This window comes from Cricetulus griseus, chromosome 6 (assembly GCF_003668045.3).
Source record: "Cricetulus griseus strain 17A/GY chromosome 6, alternate assembly CriGri-PICRH-1.0, whole genome shotgun sequence".
NCBI lineage: Eukaryota > Metazoa > Chordata > Mammalia > Rodentia > Cricetidae > Cricetulus > Cricetulus griseus.
Genome location: NC_048599.1, coordinates 89,590,476 through 89,608,962, shown reverse-complemented (window position 1 = coordinate 89,608,962; position 18,487 = coordinate 89,590,476). Strand labels below are relative to the sequence as shown.

General features: G+C 35.4%; 2 protein-coding genes across 2 annotated transcripts; one reads left to right on the top strand and one right to left on the bottom strand.

Annotated features, from left to right (window-relative positions):
- Window positions 1-1,786: 1,786 nt before the first annotated feature.
- On the top strand, window positions 1,787-2,746 carry LOC100762825 (olfactory receptor 1038). The gene has a single exon (XM_027421208.1). It carries the CDS (start codon window positions 1,787-1,789, stop codon window positions 2,744-2,746), a length of 960 nt encoding a protein of 319 aa, XP_027277009.1.
- A 4,044-nt stretch (window positions 2,747-6,790) lies between these two features.
- On the bottom strand, window positions 6,791-7,732 carry LOC100763119 (olfactory receptor 5AL1). Its single transcript, XM_027421206.1, has one exon. The coding sequence runs from the start codon at window positions 7,730-7,732 to the stop codon at window positions 6,791-6,793; it is 942 nt and encodes a 313-aa protein (XP_027277007.1).
- Window positions 7,733-18,487: the final 10,755 nt, after the last annotated feature.

Here is an 18,487-nt window from a genome sequence, read left to right as displayed (position 1 = left end):
ACTTGCTTTCTTTTTCTTTTCTTTTTCAATTGTGAATCAAGGCCAATGGAAAATCTTCAGTCCAGAAAAAGCAAGACACTCAGATGAATTTACCTACTTAAATAAATTCATGTAGGGTGTTAAGTAGAATATAAGATAGAAATAGTACTTAGTACAATAGAAACAGCTGTAATCAATTAACATTGACACATTGTGGTTTTTGAATGAGAACAGCCCTTGTTGGCTCATATATTTGAATGCTTGGTCTGGAGTTGGCAGTTGGTGTAATTGTTTAAAAGGTTTAGGAAATGTAGCCTTCATGGAGGAAATATGTTACTGGAGGTGGGATTTTAGTTTTCAATAGCTCAAGCTATTCCACTTAACTCTTTCTGCTTCATGCTATGGATGAGACATAAACTCTGAGCTACCCCTCCCGCTCTATGCCTGTCTGACTGCTACCATACTTCCTGCCATGATGGTCTTAGACTCTAAGCCTTTGGAATATAAGCCCCAAATTAAATGCTTGATCTTATGTTACCTTGGCCATGGTGTTTTATTACAGCATAGAACAGAAACTAAGATGACATATAGGAGTTGGAGTTACTGCTCAGGGTTTCTTTCTTGTTATTATTCTCAAATTATATCAAAAGTGCTCCCTTAACTGCACATATTGCCAAGGAAAATCTACTGTGGACTATTTACTTGACATGTGTTATATGTTCAACCAATTCAAGTGTTATGGGTATTTTTAATTATTTAAATACATTGACACACATTTATGTAGAAAGATATATGCACATATTCATATCTAATTTAGAATAGCTTATTTCATGAACTATATGAAATATATTTACTTTTTGGGTGATTGCTTACGAATATGGTGAATTTTAAATTTGAATGAAATTGGACATTTTACATTTATATGTTAAAATGTCATCATAATTCTTTTCAATAGGTTGATCAGTTATGACTCCCTGCAAAGTACTAGCTACTATAATAACAAGCTTCTGGCAGTTTATCCAAGCAGCAGAAATTTACCCATAGTTATGCACACATATGCATCACTAATTTGTGTCAGCAAATGAGGAAAAAAAGAAGATATGAAATTAGGAGAGAGTTGTGTTGAGAGGACATGGAAAATTTCAAGGGAAAGTGTAGGTGGTACATATATGATTAAGATATACTCTATAAATGTATGAAATTTTTGAAGACTACATTTATAAAATGTCCAGTGTTTGCAAATTTCTGATGAAATTTCTTTCAGTTTCTACAGGATAATATATTTAATCAGTAAATGGAAATGGATATTGAAAAATGAATACCTATACAATATATTAAAATTATATTTATTTATTAATATACAAAATTATTGATATATCTTCTATATGTCTTATGATTAAAATACAGAATTACAATTAGATACTATAAATATAATTCTACTTTCAAGTTATGTATTCTTAATGCCTTCCTTTTACATTTTCAAAACCAAATTGACAGTAAATATATGAACTTTTATTCAGTTTCCCCACATATTTTATAACATATTATGTTTATTTTAATAATAATTTCCACAATTTTTAAAGATAAAAATCAAAATAACTCTTTAGAAGGTTCTTATGTACAAAATGACTCTATCTCTGAAGCAAGAATGGAGAACTATCATTGAAGTATGTGTTTGCTGTCTGGGTGACATTTTACAAAGCAAGAACACACTGGCGACCTTTACCCCCTAAGACTGACTGGGTCACTGAGAAATGTCGTTTTTATTCTTCACCTGCAGTAAAATCCACACCACCCTCCAGAATCAATGGCTGAAGTTAATGTCTCCTATGTCACTGAGTTCATCCTCAAGGGGATTACTGACCGCCCAGAACTCCAAGCCCCGTGTTTTGTCATGTTTCTGACAATCTATCTGGTCACAGTCCTAGGCAACCTGGGCTTAATTGTTATAATCAGGGTTGATTCTCGACTCCACACACCTATGTACTTCTTCCTCAGTCACCTGGCCTTTGTGGACCTCTGTTATTCATCTGCCATCACACCAAAGATGATGGTGAACTTTGTGGTGGAGTACAACACCATCCCTTTCCATGCTTGTGCTACACAGCTGGGCTGTTTTCTTACCTTCATGATCACAGAGTGTTTTCTCCTAGCTTCTATGGCTTATGATCGCTATGTGGCCATCTGTAGCCCCCTGCATTATTCAACACTGATGTCAAAGAGAGTGTGCATTCAACTCGTGGCAGTTCCTTACGTGTACAGCTTTCTAGTTGCCCTTTTCCATACAATTATCACCTTTCGCTTGACATACTGTGGGCCTAATGTAATCAACCACTTTTACTGTGATGACCTTCCCCTCTTAGCTCTGTCCTGCTCAGACACACACATGAAGGAAATTCTCATCTTTGCTTTTGCTGGATTTGATATGATCTGCTCTTCTTCCATAGTCCTCACCTCCTACCTCTTTATCATTGCTGCCATACTGAGAATCCGCTCTACCCAGGGGCGACGCAAGGCCATCTCCACCTGTGGCTCCCACATGGTGGCTGTTACTATTTTCTATGGCACTCTCATCTTCATGTATCTGCAGCCCAAATCAAACCACTCCCTGGACACAGACAAAATGGCTTCAGTGTTTTACACAGTGGTGATCCCCATGTTGAACCCCCTCATCTACAGTCTAAGAAACAAAGAGGTGAAAGAAGCCTCTAAGAAAGCTTTAGATAAAGGATATGAAACCCTAAAAATATTAAAGTTAAGAAAATAATTATAATCATGTTTTATTATGTATGAGCAGGAAAATATGTCCAACTTTCAGTTGTAATTATTTCCCATGCAGTTGAAAATGCCTTTGTTATTTGAACAGACTTAGACATTTTCTGTGAGGATCCAAGTTGATCATGGGAAATTAATGTTATAAATCCATTTCTTTGATAGATGGGGTGATGCATAAGTATATCCTAACACTTAGGATACAATGCCAGAAGATTGTATTTTTGAAGCCAGCTTGGGTAGCATAGTGAGACTGAATCAATCCAACTTACCACCACCAACAAAAAATGACACTACTCAAGTGCTAAAAGTCTCGACAGACAAGCCAAGTCACATGCACATGTTGAAATTACACTCCACAGAGTGATCACAGATGTATGTTACAAGCAAAGAAGAGGGGTGTTTTAGTTTAAGGCAGAGATTCTAGACAAGACTATAAATCATTCCTAATATTGCAAAAACAAAAAGGTGCTTATGATTTCCCAAAATAGTACACAGGTTAATCAGTAGAAAATTTGTGAACCTGGTCCAGTGGAAGCAAATGTGTTGTTAAGTGTCAGTTGTATGGATGCTGTCACATAAATCTAAAGATATAATTCATAGGGATTTGGCGAGTTTCCATTCCTTAAGAAGAACAAAACCCTTTTGAGTTTTCTGGTACCTATCTATCAATCAAATAATGCTACTTTTTACCATTGAATAAAGCTATGAGGTGTGTGGTGTTTATTTACAATATCTTTAACTATATAAAGAAGCCTTATGAACATTATTCTGACAAGTTCAAGTTCATATGAGTTATGATTTTGGTAAAAATTGTAAAAAAGAAAGGTATTAGATTACTTAGATTACACTGACGCTAGTTTTTGAAATACAAGGAACATTCCTTTTATGAGACAGTTTCACATGTAGCCCATGCTGCTTATGTGCTCATTATGTAACTGAGGATGGCATTGAGCTTCTGATCCTCCTTGGACCACCTCTTGAATTCTGGGATTATAGGCCTGCTAGCAACTGAACCCAAAATTTTATGCCTCCTATGAAAGCACTCTGTCAAGGAGAATACACCTCCCACATAATTTATACATGTAACTGGAACAACATGATTTATAAAAAAAACCTAGACTTGCAAATTCATTTGTGCATTTATTTAATTAGGAAGTACTTTATATTTTCATCAAAAATTTTCTTGTATTTTTCTAAATACATTTGTAGATCATGACATGAAATGAAAACCAGTGCTTCAATAGATGTACATATATATATATATATAATGTTTGCCTATTTCAGAAGTAATTAAATCAGCCACTTCCTATTATTTTCCATTTTATAAGATTATCATACTGAAAACCATGTCATAAGGTAGTCTTAAAGATATTATCCTTTGGTAGAAACTTCTGTACTTACTTTGTAGGTGAGTCAGATATGCTTCTACAACATGCTGTCATCAGTGTAAACTAAACAAATTCTCTGAGTGCTTCTGTTTTTGTTTGCATGATTTATTGAGACATGGTATATATCCACGCATTCCAGAGAGGTTTCAAATGAACTAACTGGCTTTAAACTTGTGATCTTTTTGCCTTAGCCTCTGAGCCCTTGAATTCAGGCCAAACCAACATGGCTAACTTGATTTTCAAGTATTCACAACAGAGGAGCTGGTTACCTTTATTCCTTTGCTTGATATTTCACATATTTATATGGACAGATGAACACAATACACTTACCTGTCACAAATATGAACAGAACTAAATAATTCACATGGTTTCTATAATAGATACAAGCCTTTTCAGTGTTTATTACTAATTGAAATTCTTTGGTTTTCTTAGATCAGTCAACTTCATAGAATTGCTTTCCTCAGTGATCCATAAACATTGGGCTGGAGTTTTGATATTTATTCCTAATTTTGGTCTCATTTGTTAGCAATAGATTTCTTTGGAAATGTTCCAAAAGTCTTTGGCTACTTAATAGCCATATTTCTAAGCTTGTTCCAGAGCAGGTGACACATCCCTAAATTGTCTCTAGAATTTTTCTTAAGAGAATAAGCTTAACTTTATAAGTGACCCCTTACTCAAACTGTCAAAATTAGTACTATCATTTTTTGTCTAAATGTATATTTAAATAAATAGTTAATATTTTATACGCCTGCCTATGGCACTTGTAAGGTTCTTATATGGATATAAAACAATATTTATTATTATTATTTGCATGTTTATGTGCACATGTGCATATGTAAGTGCACATGTGAAAAATAGCAAAAGTGGAGGTTTGATGATAAGTTTTGAAAATCAGCTCTCATGAAGAAAAATTACACTGCCTGATTTAAATACTCAGCCTGATTTAAATACAAAAATTATGAAGTTTTAGGAAGAACCAATTTTGTGTACAATATACCTCCTTGTAGAAAGATTTGGTTTATGTTTTTAAAAAGTATAGTTATATACAAAATAATCAAAGATAATCATTTTATCATCAACAATATGAAGATTTAAATAATGAAAAATATGCTGATGAATGAACCATCTTAATGAGTCTCTCAACATTGAATTGCAGTTGTCAGTGATACAAAGAAACCCTAGTCCATTTTCATGTAACAAACTTTATTTAATTTTGTTTTGTTTTGCTGTGTCTACAAGTGAAATGTAGTCTAATATGAACAAAATCCAGAGCAGATGTTTGTGCATATTTATGTTAAAGTGATGTACTTTATGCTAGATTTTCCATGTATAAATAATGTTTATTTTCAATTTATTGGGTGGATTGTAGTGACCTGAAAAGAACAGAGCCCTTCCTGTATGATACATATTTAAATATCAAATTTGAGTTAAAAAACATTGAAATTCCCTATAATAATTTCCATAATACAATATTTGATATTTATTGACTCATTACTGTATTAATTGGTCTTACTACCCTTATTGAACATTTATCAATACACACATTAGTGTATTTTACATTGCATAATAAGTATATTGATTTAAAAATACTGGCTTATTTTTATTTTACATGTGAGAGCTTTCTACCTGCATGACAATCTGTATAGCATGTATGTGCCTGTTGTCTGCAGAGACCAAAAAAGGACATCAGATTCCCTGGAACTGATGGTTGTGAACTGCCATGTGGGTGCAAAGGACCAAACACAGATCCTCTGAAAGAGTAACAAGTGTTCTTAATGAACGAGCCATTTCTATAGCTGAACAATGATTATTTTCAAGTATGTGTGTGTGATGAGTAAAATGAGCCCTCCCCATTCCCCCCCAGGTATTGCCCTCTCATTTGTATCCATTTCTCCATTCACTTAGCATTTAAAACTTGGCCTATGCTTTAATATTTTCATTTTGTTTATTTTAAATGGAAAAATAAGATTTCCAACTACTTCACAACTAGTTATTACATAGCTAGCTAAAGCCAGGCAAAATACATCTTTGATATAATTACATAGCAATTAAACAAAAGAGCCGGAAATATTTTTTAAAACTCATACTACTTCCAGATTATCTACATATAAACTTGAAATGCAAGATGAAAGATACATAGATCTGTTACAATGCAAGCTAAGGTGTTCAGAATTATACATACTTCAAAAAAGACTCCAGTTTTGTATAGTATAATTGATGTGTGTGTGTGTGTGTGTAAATGTATATATTTAATGTATATTTGCAATTAATGATGAAGATGTAGTTAATGAAGATTAATATCAATTTTAACAGACATGTGTGTGGATCACTAATAAAGTTCTACTACATCATGTGCAAGGTTCTGAGTTTTGCCATGGGCTACAGATATACACACATATGTATAATACACAGATGCACTCATATACACGTGTACACTACAAAATCCACACACACACACAAACATAAAAACACATACACACATACATACCCACATACATTTTTGCATACATACATATATACATATATCTGTGCCATTCCAATATTTGTCAGAGCTCAGTAAGAATGGTGGAGCTCTGTCATTGAGCATTATCACTTCAACTAAGACAAAATTAAATTTGTCTTCTGACTATTCCCCAGTGTTTCTTGGATTAATGGATGGACAAAGATAATTTATCAGTAATTCTTTTCAGGGCACTTTTTACCTCCTGATTTCTCAAGCTGTAGATCAGTGGGTTTAACATGGGAATCACTACCACATAAAACACAGAAGCAAATTTATCTGTGTTCAGAGAATGGCTTGACTTGGGCTGCAGGTACATAAAAATGATTGTCCCATAAAATATGGTGATTGAGGTCAAGTGAGATGCACAGGTAGAAAAGGCTTTCCTTCTTCCATCAGCAGAATGAATCCTCAGGATGGCAAACACAATGAAGACATAAGAAATGACTACAATCACCAGAGAGCAAAGAGTGTTGAAGCCAGCAATGATTAGCAACATCAGCTCTTTGACATGGGTGTCAGAACAGGCCAGAGCAACTAAGGGAACATCATCACAATAGAAGTGGTTGACCACATTGGAGCCACAGAAAGACAAGCGGAAAGTTGCCACTGCCTGTGCAATCCCTACAGTGAATCCATAAATGTATGTGCTGGCAATCATCTGAAGACAGAGCTTCCTTGGCATGAGGACTGCATAGAGAAGAGGGTTCCAGATTGCCATATACCGATCATAGGCCATGATTGACAACAAGAACATTTCACAAACAACAAATGTGATGAAACAGCACACCTGAGTGGCACATGCATAAAAGGTTATGCTTCTGACTTCTCGAAGAAAATTTATAGCTGTGTTTGGGGTAACTGCGGATGTATAACAGAAATCAACAAATGCCAAGTGGCTGAGGAAAAAATACATGGGTGTGTGCAGCTGAGGACTGATTTGTATTAACACAATCAATCCTAGATTTCCAATGACAGTAGTTAAGTAGATGACTAGAAACACAGCAAAGAGGATGACCTGAAGGTCTGGATCATCTGTTAACCCCACAAGGATAAATGTAGACACTGCCGAGCTGTTGCCTTCAGCCATAGACTGTACAAATGTTCCTGATAAAGAGCACTCTCACACACCTTCTAGACAGACTGTCTTCCTTTGACTATAATCATGTAGAAGCCAGGAGTTAATTCTGATTCACTAATCTTATGTTGAAGATATTCTAAGGACTATCTTCACATTGATTCATCTTTTACAGACAATTATTTTTCCAGTTTAGAAATTCCAAGTAGGAATCTACAAGGAATTTTTTATAGGTAGAGAGATGGTCTTTTAAAGTTTTGTATAGATATGCTATCTATCTATCTAGTTATCATCTATCTATCTAGCAATCATATATCTATTGTATATCTATAGCCTCATAGTGAAAACTGAAAATTATTTGAATATATGACATTGCTGTAACTTGAATACTTTTTGGAAATTTCCATCCCTTCCTCTGGAATATTTTAATTGTAGATACATTTTATTCCTTCACGGTGACATTTATTCATAAACCCCAACCCAGTTACTCTGGTGGCCTTCAGGATGCTCTCATCCAGGTTGAGCAGAAGATTAGCAGGATGTACAGAGGTAGGTTAACAGTATAGCATTTCCTGACAATGTGCTTCTCAAATTTATCAAGTATTTAACAAAAAAAAGAAAAAAGCAGGGAGGGACACAACAAATGTCAAAGTGTTGCCTTTGGTAGGAAGAACAAATAAAATCGAAGAACAATGCATTTGCCACCAGTCATTGTAGAGAGGGCTGCATCATAGTGACATGTCCTGCTGCTGGGTGCAGACAGCTACAAATACAATCATGAAGTCAGAGATTCTCATTCCCTTCAAATATTTAATGTTCCCCACAAGACCTTTAGGGTTCAAAGTAAAAGAGCATATTTACAGACACTCCTAACGGATAAAACAGCTTTCTCTTGAAGAGAAGAGAGACCTAATTACTTTTAAAAGAGGTCTTCTTTAAGAGACTACCCACTTAATTTGTTTCCCCTGTGAATCTACTGTCTACCGGTTTAGTTCCTACTCAGATGAATGAGGACCCAAAATTACTGTTACTTCTCTGCTCTAGGGTAGCATCAAGTTGACAGGGATCCTGTCAGCCCTCTGCACTTCTCTGTGCTTGGCACCTCACAGTGCCTGGTGAACACAATATTGAATACAGGAATCTAGGCGCACGCCTTTAATCCCAACACTCGGGAGGCAGAGGCAGGGGGTTCTCTGTGAGTTCGAGACCATCCTGGTCTTCAGAGCGAGTGCCAGGATAGGCTCCAAAGCTACACAGAGAAACCCTGTCTCGAAAAACCAAAAAACAACAACAAAAAAAAAACAAAAAACAAAAACCAAACAAACAAACAAAAAACAAAAAAAGCCCCGCGTTATACTCTGGTTTCTCTTCAGATCGTATTAATCTTTTGCCTTTAGATACGACATTTTTAGCAGTCAATTAAAATATTGACTTTAGAAATGCTTTATATGAAATACTCTCAACAGATTTTGAGTCAATAATTATATCAGTACCATATGCCCTGGCTAATTTTTTAATTTTTTGTTGTTTTTGTTTGTTTGTTTGTTTTCTGAGACAGGGTTTCTCTGTGGCTTTGGAGGCTGTCCTGGAATTAGCTCTTGTGGACCAGGCTTGTCTCGAAATCACAGAGATCCATCTGCATCTACATCCTGAGTGTAGGATTACAGGCATGCATCACCACTGTCCAACTAAATTAATTTTAAAGTTATTTTTGTATCTACTATTCTCAAATGTCCTTTAGGGATTATGCAGAATTTTCAAATTAAATGGATAATATGAATATGTATCATAAATTTATGTGAGCATGTATATTCTACATATATGTGTGCATGCATTCAGATATATTTATATTGTGTGTATGTGTCATTGCTATCATAAAATATTTTTAAGATTATTAGAAAGACAGAAAAAGAAAAAATCATATCAGGTGCTTCATATGATTGAATACGAAGCAGCAATTTGGACAGCTTTAATGAGCTTTGAAATGTAGAAGCAGATTCCCAACTCTTTAAAATGAAGCATGACTAAGTAAATTACTCAGTGAATTCAAATCACAGAACCTATGTAAAACAAAACAAAACAAAAAAACAAAAACAGATATAGTAGATATAGTGGTGCATGTCTCTAACACCAGAACTGGGAAGCAGAAGCAGTAATATCCATGGAGGTTTTGCCTAGCCAAGCTGGAAGAAACAAACAAACAAGAAAACAAACAAACAAACAACTAAACAAGAAAACAAACAAAAAAATGCAAAAAATGGTGATCATGTGGTTTCATGAGAGGCCCTGCCCCAAGGTAATAGGAGGAGAGATATTGACAAAGGCATCTGATATCCTGGTTGCTTTCTGACTGCATGTTCACTGAAAGACTGTACAATCACCCTCATATGAATGCAACACACACAGCACAGCATGCAAAACATACAAAGCTAATAGTTTTCAAGGTTCTTGACTAGATCACTGTAAAAAAGAATCATCACATGGGGATTCTGTAATCCTCTTAGAGTTGATGAGAAAGATTCTGTTTCACAGAGGCTATAAGTGCACTCTCACCCCAATATAGGTAGAGTCTTCTTGTAGCTTACTTGCTCTCAAATAAACGCACAGAGGCTTGCATTAATTATAAATTCTCAGCCAAGAATAGCTTGGCTTGTTACTAACTGGTCCTTACATTGAAATTAACCCATATATCTTATATAACCTTTGCCAGATTGCTTATGGCTTGTTACCTCATTTTCTAAATGTCCTGCTTCCTCATTGGCTGGCTGGCATCTCTCTGACTCTGCCCTTCTTTATCCCAGTATCTTCTTTATCCCAGTTTGATTGCCCCGCCTAACTTTGTCCTGCCTTGCTATTGGCCAGTCAGCTTGTTTATTATACCAATCATAGCAACATATATTCACACAGTGTACAGAAGGACAAACTTATAGATTGCCTTTCCAAAGCATTTAAAAAAGAACCATCGTACCTGGATTGTGTACTTAAAGTTGATGATAAAGATTCCTTTTCACAGATGCTATAATTCAAACTCTCTGTATATATCAGGTTTTGCAGCAGAGTAAACTAATATGTTCCTGTGACCTGAAGCATTATTTCACACCTATTATTTTATAGTGTATAGATGGTTTATACCTAACTCTTATTTGCTTTTTCACTTACCTCTTTCTATGTGGATTATTCTTTCACAAGTCTGTAATCTGTACCACACAGCTCTTTTTTTCTTAAACAAGGCTTTTGATACCTTCATTTGTGCAATCTCATCACAATTCTGTCTGACCTCCCCATCTCCAGAGCTCCATCTTGAAATGTGTTGTCTGAAAAATAATCAAATGATAAGTGTTCGAAATTAAAATATTAATTTATGTTCACAACACTTGACTTCTTTTTACTTTAGTTATGATAGTGTGTTTTTGTTCATTTGCTCATATTCATACTTGGAACTCCACTAATTAATTTTTATTTACTTAGTTGCTTCCTTTTCTTAGTGTTTACCCTACACATCTTAAGTACATGACTAATTACTTCAAGTATTCTTTCCAATATATAAACCTGTCTTGTCTTCCTGTCTCTCAGATTCTTAAATTCAGATGTTTGTCAGATATTTGAACTGTGGTTCTGGCCATGGCACAGCGATGGGTTGAGTCCTCAACTCCTTGAGTTCCAGAGAAACTTCACCAAGTCATTCAGTCACAGGCATGCTGTTTTTTGCTTTCACTTTTAGGATCAGTTGTCTGTATAATGGGGAGTTTGCTGCTTATGTAGCCTCTGGGGAAATATATTCATATTCCCAAGAGAAAACTTTGAAGAAATGGGGTCATAGCCTAAAAGGAAAGTCACAGTAGAAATAGAGAACTGGTATTGATAGGTAAAACAATTTTGTTTCTAATTCAAATAAAAAATGTAAAAAAGGTGTAAAAAAATGAAATAGGCTTCTTTGTGCCCCAAGGATTGTGGTACCATCAGGGTAGATTCTGAGAAGTTTCTTGCTCAGCTCTGGATAAAAGCTGTCACAAGTATATCCACTATCCTGTACTGGAGCCAATATAGAGGGAATAGGAATAATGATGGAAAAATGAAGGAGATACCAGAATCTTTCTTTCTAGAAATGTATAAAAAGAACAGGCCCCTATTATAAAATGAGAAACAGAAAATTCTTAAACAGGTAAATACTTATTATAAGACATTTTGTAAAGTTTGCATTTTAGAAAATATCAAATGATTTCACATGTAACTTATTTAATTTAAAAATAATTTCAGATTGTCTAACATATTGTAACCCTATGGATAGCCAACATTGACATGGACTGTAAAAATATAAGGTTCTATGCTTTGCAGACCCTGAAAAGCTTGTTACTTCATGATTTGACAGACTCTGTCCAAAGATGTTGTTTCAGATAAGACTGTCCTTTTTGTACTTTGCTTTACACACTAGATGTTTAATGAAGTAGTGATAAAGAGATCCTGGGTTCTGATGCTTGCCAAACTACTTATGTAGTTGATCTGTAATATAAATAAAGAATCTCTATGATTGAGAGAGCTTCTGAATCCTTGGATGTTCATTTGTTCCTTTCTTACCCCATCAACTCCATACATCCTCTTTGGGACCTGAACTCTACTAAATCCGGACTTCAGTGTAACTGTTAATGGCTTTGACATTTTATTTGAGTTAGCAAGAATGTTGATTAACATTTTCCCAAAAAATGTTCTAACCTTCTTACCTTCAGAATTAGTCATTGTCATTTTCTGGTTTCTCAGTAGATGGGATCATTTCACACAGGAAGAAACACTTCAGTCTTTGCATCTTACTGTCAGACATCCCATAAACTATCCACTTCCCCTGATTTCTTTCCAGTTTCATGTGGGAGAAAGATGAATGTACTTAAACAAAATTTATTTGTGCACCTATATTTTTTCCTATACTTGCTCCTATAAATACTTCCTTCTACCATAATTTTTCCATTTTTTTTACATTAGCTTAAACTGTATGCAAAATCTTCCCAGTGTTCCCTACCATGCATCGTTTTACTTTTACACTTATCAGCTATGTTCTTCTTTTTACTCTTCTAGTCCTAGTCTTCCAGTGAAAGCCAATATATGTCAAATCTATATTCCTCATGCATTTGTGCGTTGTTGCCATTATTTTTTCTTGTGCAGCACATAAAAAGGCAAGTCTCTGTCACAGTTTCCCCATTTTATCCAGTCTGGCATACCAGTTTATGGAGTGGTAGCACTACATTAGGGATGGATCCTCCTTCTTTAGATTCCCCGCTTTGAAAACACTCTAATAACCAGCCCCAAGTATAATCAAGTCAACAACAGAAATAATTCACCACATATCTCTGTTTATTATAGTCCAGGATTTGCTTGCAGCAGTTCAAGTAATTGTCCTCCCCAAGTTCACCAACACCTTCCTTTTTCCCAACTGACATGTGGTTTCATATTAGAAGTTTATCAGAGGTATTAGGCCATTGGCATCACCTTTCACACTGAAACAATGACTATGTTGGTTATTCTTCACCTAAATCCCTGCATTTTCACTTTTTCTCTTCATCTCTGTTTAGTGGCTCAGATTATTTTATTTGTGTTTTAAGACCTTTATTTTCATCATTCACATTACACAGTGCATTCTTTTTAGAGATTGTCATGTACCAGTAGGAGACAATGTTTTTCTTGATGAAGCAAAAGTATAGATTTCTATATTAAATGCCTGCTCCAACTCCAGGCATACATACCTAATTGAATACATATACTTTTCAAATTTCATATTCCACAGGTACCTCAATTTAACATATATCAATTCAAAGAGAAGCATTTCATTGAAAATAGACCTACCCCAATAGTATACACTGGAATACATACATTAATAGTTCATTGTGACCCATTACTTAACATGTAACAAGCAATGAATAGAAATATTAAGGAAATTCTTGGACCTCTTAAACCAATGAGAAAACGTTTCTTCCTTTAAATTCCCTTTGTCTATCTAGATATCTTTGAATGTTTTACTTTCTAAATAATACATTAAAAAATTCCCAATAAGTAAGTCCAATGTACCTTAAGGCAAGTTGTGTGTGTGCCACCAGTTCTTCATTTTACTGGCTATTTAAATGCATTTCATGAATATATTGGCACTATTCAACATTTTCCATTAATGACATAATTCTATATAAATTGAGCTAGAAATATAATGCTGTTCCACAGACAGTAATTATGCTATGGTTGATCTTTTGGGACCTAATTTTTAAAATAGGCAAAATAACGTATTAATTGATAGATCAGTATACTGATCCCAGGTGTAATAATATATTAGAAAACAATAACATTGTTTATCATATAAAAAATAACACACAAAAACATGTGTTTTGATTAATTTTTGTACATTTTAGTTTTTACAGATATTATTAAATTTTATACAGTCCCAACTAATAAGTCCTCAACACTTTTACAATACCACATGGAATCCATAATGTATTAACAATAATAGTGAAATAAAAGGCCATGGTTTTAAAGGGGATGGGAGTAGCTGAAAAACAGAGAGTGAAAGGGAGGAGATGATGAAAATACAGTACTTGTGTGTGAAATCTTCCAAAAGTAAATTTAAGAAGTTGCGATTTTAATAATATGTCTTGTTATTCAGTAAAGTTACATAAACTTAGCCCTATATATTTTCCAAGGTTATCAAAAATGGATTCCCATTTTATTAATGACAAAACTCTGTATTTGTAAGTCAATAATTGGCTGACAAGGAAGCAATTTACCATTAAGCCATAAGTTCTTCATTTCCCTGGAGGCCCATGTAATTCATTATCAGAAAACAGTTTCCTTAAAGTTTTGTTCTAAGAGAAAAATCATTTTAAATGGACAGTTTTCTACTTTTCAGTATAGTGGAAATTAAATATATGAAAATTGGGTAAACTTGACAATCTGTGTCTTCATACCTTCTAACTAGGTATAGAATTAATGATACATAAAAATATATACAAGTGAAAAAGCAACTGGAAAATTACTAATTTTAAATAAAAGGCATCAAATTTAATGTGATTGAATGTGAATATTTCAATTCTAATTCTTCAGCACATCATTGTGCTTATCAGAGCAGAAAATAAGCTTAAAATTCCCTTAATTATTTATTATGAATACTCCTTGAAATTGAATATCATTTTTGTACATTGAAATTGAATAACATTTTTGTACATTGTGAAGGTGTGTCACTCTGATTGGTTTAATAACAAGATGAATAAACAATGACTACGCAGGATTTCTGGGCAGAGAAGACACTAGGAAGAAGAAGGGGAGATGACAGTGTATAGAGAGCAAACAGGATGGCAAGTACTGAGATGAGGTAGTAAAGCCACAAGGCAAAAGGTAAATTAATATGAATTGAATTAATTTAAGTTATGAGTTAATAGAAACAAGCCTAACATAAGGCTAGCTTTCATAATTTATATGTCTCTGTATTTTTGTTTGTTTGTTTGTTTTGTTTTGTTTTGTGAGCTGGCACCCCAAAGAAAAATGTGTCTACAACTCTGTATACTTTCACTTTTATTTCTAATTTATTTGTACCCTCCATAATAATACATTTTCCAGGATAACTGAAATAAATTCAGTCCAGTTGGAAAAGTACCTGTACAAACAGGGTAATTGTGGGATTCTGACAACTATTAAGCATATATTTTAGAAATATTAAAAAGTCTTCCAAACATGATATGTACTCACTCATTTGTGGATTTAGACATAGAGTAAGGGATTACCATCCTACAATCCACACTGCCAGAGATACTAGTAAACAAGGAAGACCCTAATAGAGACAAACTTTGTCCCCTGGAGGGGGGAAAGGGTCACCATCCCCTGAAAAAATTGAGAACATGGGAAGAGGGGGGAGGAAGCTACGAGAGTGAGAAGGGAAGAAAAAGAAGGATGCAGAGGTCATGAGGAAGCAGAAATTTTGAGTCAGGTGTAGATTAGAAGAAAGGACATATGACAGGTAGGATTTTAGTTGGGGAGTGGTAGAGGAGGAAGGGAGGGAGAAGGGAACTGGGGTCATCATGTAATTCAATATTGTTTGTAATTCAAATATAAAAAAAATAAAATAGTTTTACTTAAAAAAGAAAAAAATCCTGTCTCACAAAATCAAAGAAATAATAATAAATAAAATAAACGGATGTAACATCTAGAAGCACATGGAGCCAAGTGGAGGTATACATGCCTCTACATGCCCGTATGTGCCTATATGTCACACTGCATTCATAGCCTAAAAAGGCTGCTCTTTTCTAAGAAGAGACTGAAAAGGCGTGGATCCAGAGGGAGGGTAGGTGGGAACAAGTTGGGAGGAATAGAGGGAGGGGAAACTATAATCAGGATATATTGTATGAAAAAAGAATTTACATATAAAATTTGTAGAATTATATATTTATATAATTATAGCTTACATAGGTTTTCCCCAATCCTTATTTTTGGAAATTACTTTGATTTGAAAATGTGTTATATAAGGACAGAAAGTTAGTATTTTATGATATAAATAATTACATAAAATAGTCAGTCAGTTAACTTCATGTATTTATGAGACTTGTTCATATGTAGGATCAGATATGTTTCTGATTTTTGAACATATGAACAAGTCTCATAAACACATGAAGTTAATAGAGGGGAGGGAGGTAGGAAAAGGAAAAGGGGAGAGGAGGAAGGGGGAAGAGAACAAAGGGGATCAGGAAGACTGAGACAGGGGAGGAATAGAAGAGAGCAACAAAAGAGATACCTTAATAAAGGGAGCCAGTATAGGTTTAAAGAGAAATCTGGCACTAGGGAAATGCCCAGGGATCCATAATGATGACGCCAACTAAGAATCTAGGCAATAGTGGAGAAGCTGCCTTTTATGCCCTTCCTCTATTATGAGATTGATGACTACCTTAATTGCCATCCTAGAGTCTTTATCCAGTAGCTAATCGAAGCAGAAGCAGGCACCCACAACTAAGCACTGAGCCATACTCCCATAATGCAGTTGTAGAGAGGGAGAAGGGATGAACAAGGGTAAAGTGGGAAATTACCAATATGGAGTCAGGTAGAAATACAAGGGTATTTAATAGGGAAAAGCCATACTTACAGAGCAACCTAGCCAGCTGTCATGGCAGCAGTCAGTCCAGCAAGTACAAAAGTGAAACAGAAAGAGAAACACAGTCCCCTGAAAGTCTCACTCTACATCACCCTGACCACGCCCTCTCGAGCATGGTCAGGCACATCTGTAGCCAGCCACTAAGTAGGTGTAGTTATAGCTTCTCCTACACAAGGGAGCCAAGACCATGTTGGAGAAACCTACAGAAAATGTTGACCTGACCTAATGAGAGCACAGGGAACCCACTAGTAAATCTGGGGAACCAGCATTGGACTGAACCAAACCTTCTGAATGTAAGTGCCATCTAGGAGGCCTGGACAGTCTATAGGACCTCTAACAGTGGAGCCAGTGTTTATCTGTAGCACCTGCACTAAAACACTTCCATAGATTCTGGTGAGGGAGTGGAGGATTTAAATAAAGACAAGACAGCAGGTCTTTCATGCAGGGAGAATGCCATTTATTACAAGAGGTGGGGGCTTATATACTAGTCAGCAGGCATGGTGGAAAACTACCCAGGTCACAAGTTCAGGTTCCCAGGCCCATCAGGCAATCCTGGATGGGCAAATAGCAGGATAGCAGGAACTTGCACTCAGGTCTTTAAGGAAGGGAGAAAACAGGATGTACTTGCTAGGTAAGCTCCTTGTCACAAGCTGGTCAGCAGATCCCTATGGTGGAAGGGCCCAACATTTATCCCTAGTGCACAAATGGACTTTGGGAGCCATTCCCTATGGAGGGATACTATTGCAGACCAGATACATGAAAGAGGGCCTAGGTCCTCCCCCAAATGATATGACAGACTTTGATGATCTCCCATGGAAGGACCCACTGTCCTTGGGGAGTGGGTCAGGGGTGGGTTGGGGGGTCGGTGTGGGGCATAGAAGCATGGGATGGCAAGGGAATGGGGAATTTATATGTAAAATAAGAATGTTTTGAAATAAAAAAAATCAAAAACTATAATTGATAACAAAGAGAAAAAATAATTTGCCTTTTATGTGTTGTTATTTTGCATATTTTCTATAAAGCAAAGGTTTGCAACATTAGGAGGTAAATTATTTGTGTCAGAATGAGGTTTACTTGGCCTTCTGATTTTTTAAAAAGTAATACTTTGACAAGTTCATGTCTTGTGATCATATTAACCATCCTTTACCAACTCTGTCTAGAATCATTGTCATCTCCCTACCATCCCAACTTCAAGTTTTGTTCCTCCTAATCATCATCATCATCATCATCATCATCATTTCTTCTTCTTCTTCTTCTTCTTCTTCTTCTTCTTCTTCTTCTTCTTCTTCTTCTTCCTCCTCCTCCTCCTCCTCCTCCTCCTCCTCCTCCTCCTCCTCCTCTTCCTCTTCCTCCTCCTGATTGTCCTTCAAAAAAAATCTATGTACTTTTTAAGTGGTTGTGATGGTGGGACCTAAAAACACTCACAAATGATTAAATTGCTTATAAGATAAAAATGAAATAATTCATGGGCCTGTGTACTTTCACTTTAACATTAAGAACATCATACTACCAAGGATTTCATAAAAGGCTAATCTTAAACTGAAATAATTCATAGGAGAAAGTTAGAGATCACCACATTTTGTTAAGGCAATTAAGATTATATTGAGTACTCTTGCCTGCTGACCAAGAGTTCCTGCCTGGGGAAGATTTTGCCTGGC

Coding starts and splice junctions, on each gene's coding strand:
- LOC100763119 (XM_027421206.1), bottom strand. CDS start 7,732: ATGGCTGAAGGCAACAGCTCGGCAGTGTCTACATTTATCCTTGTGGGG.
- LOC100762825 (XM_027421208.1), top strand. CDS start 1,787: ATGGCTGAAGTTAATGTCTCCTATGTCACTGAGTTCATCCTCAAGGGG.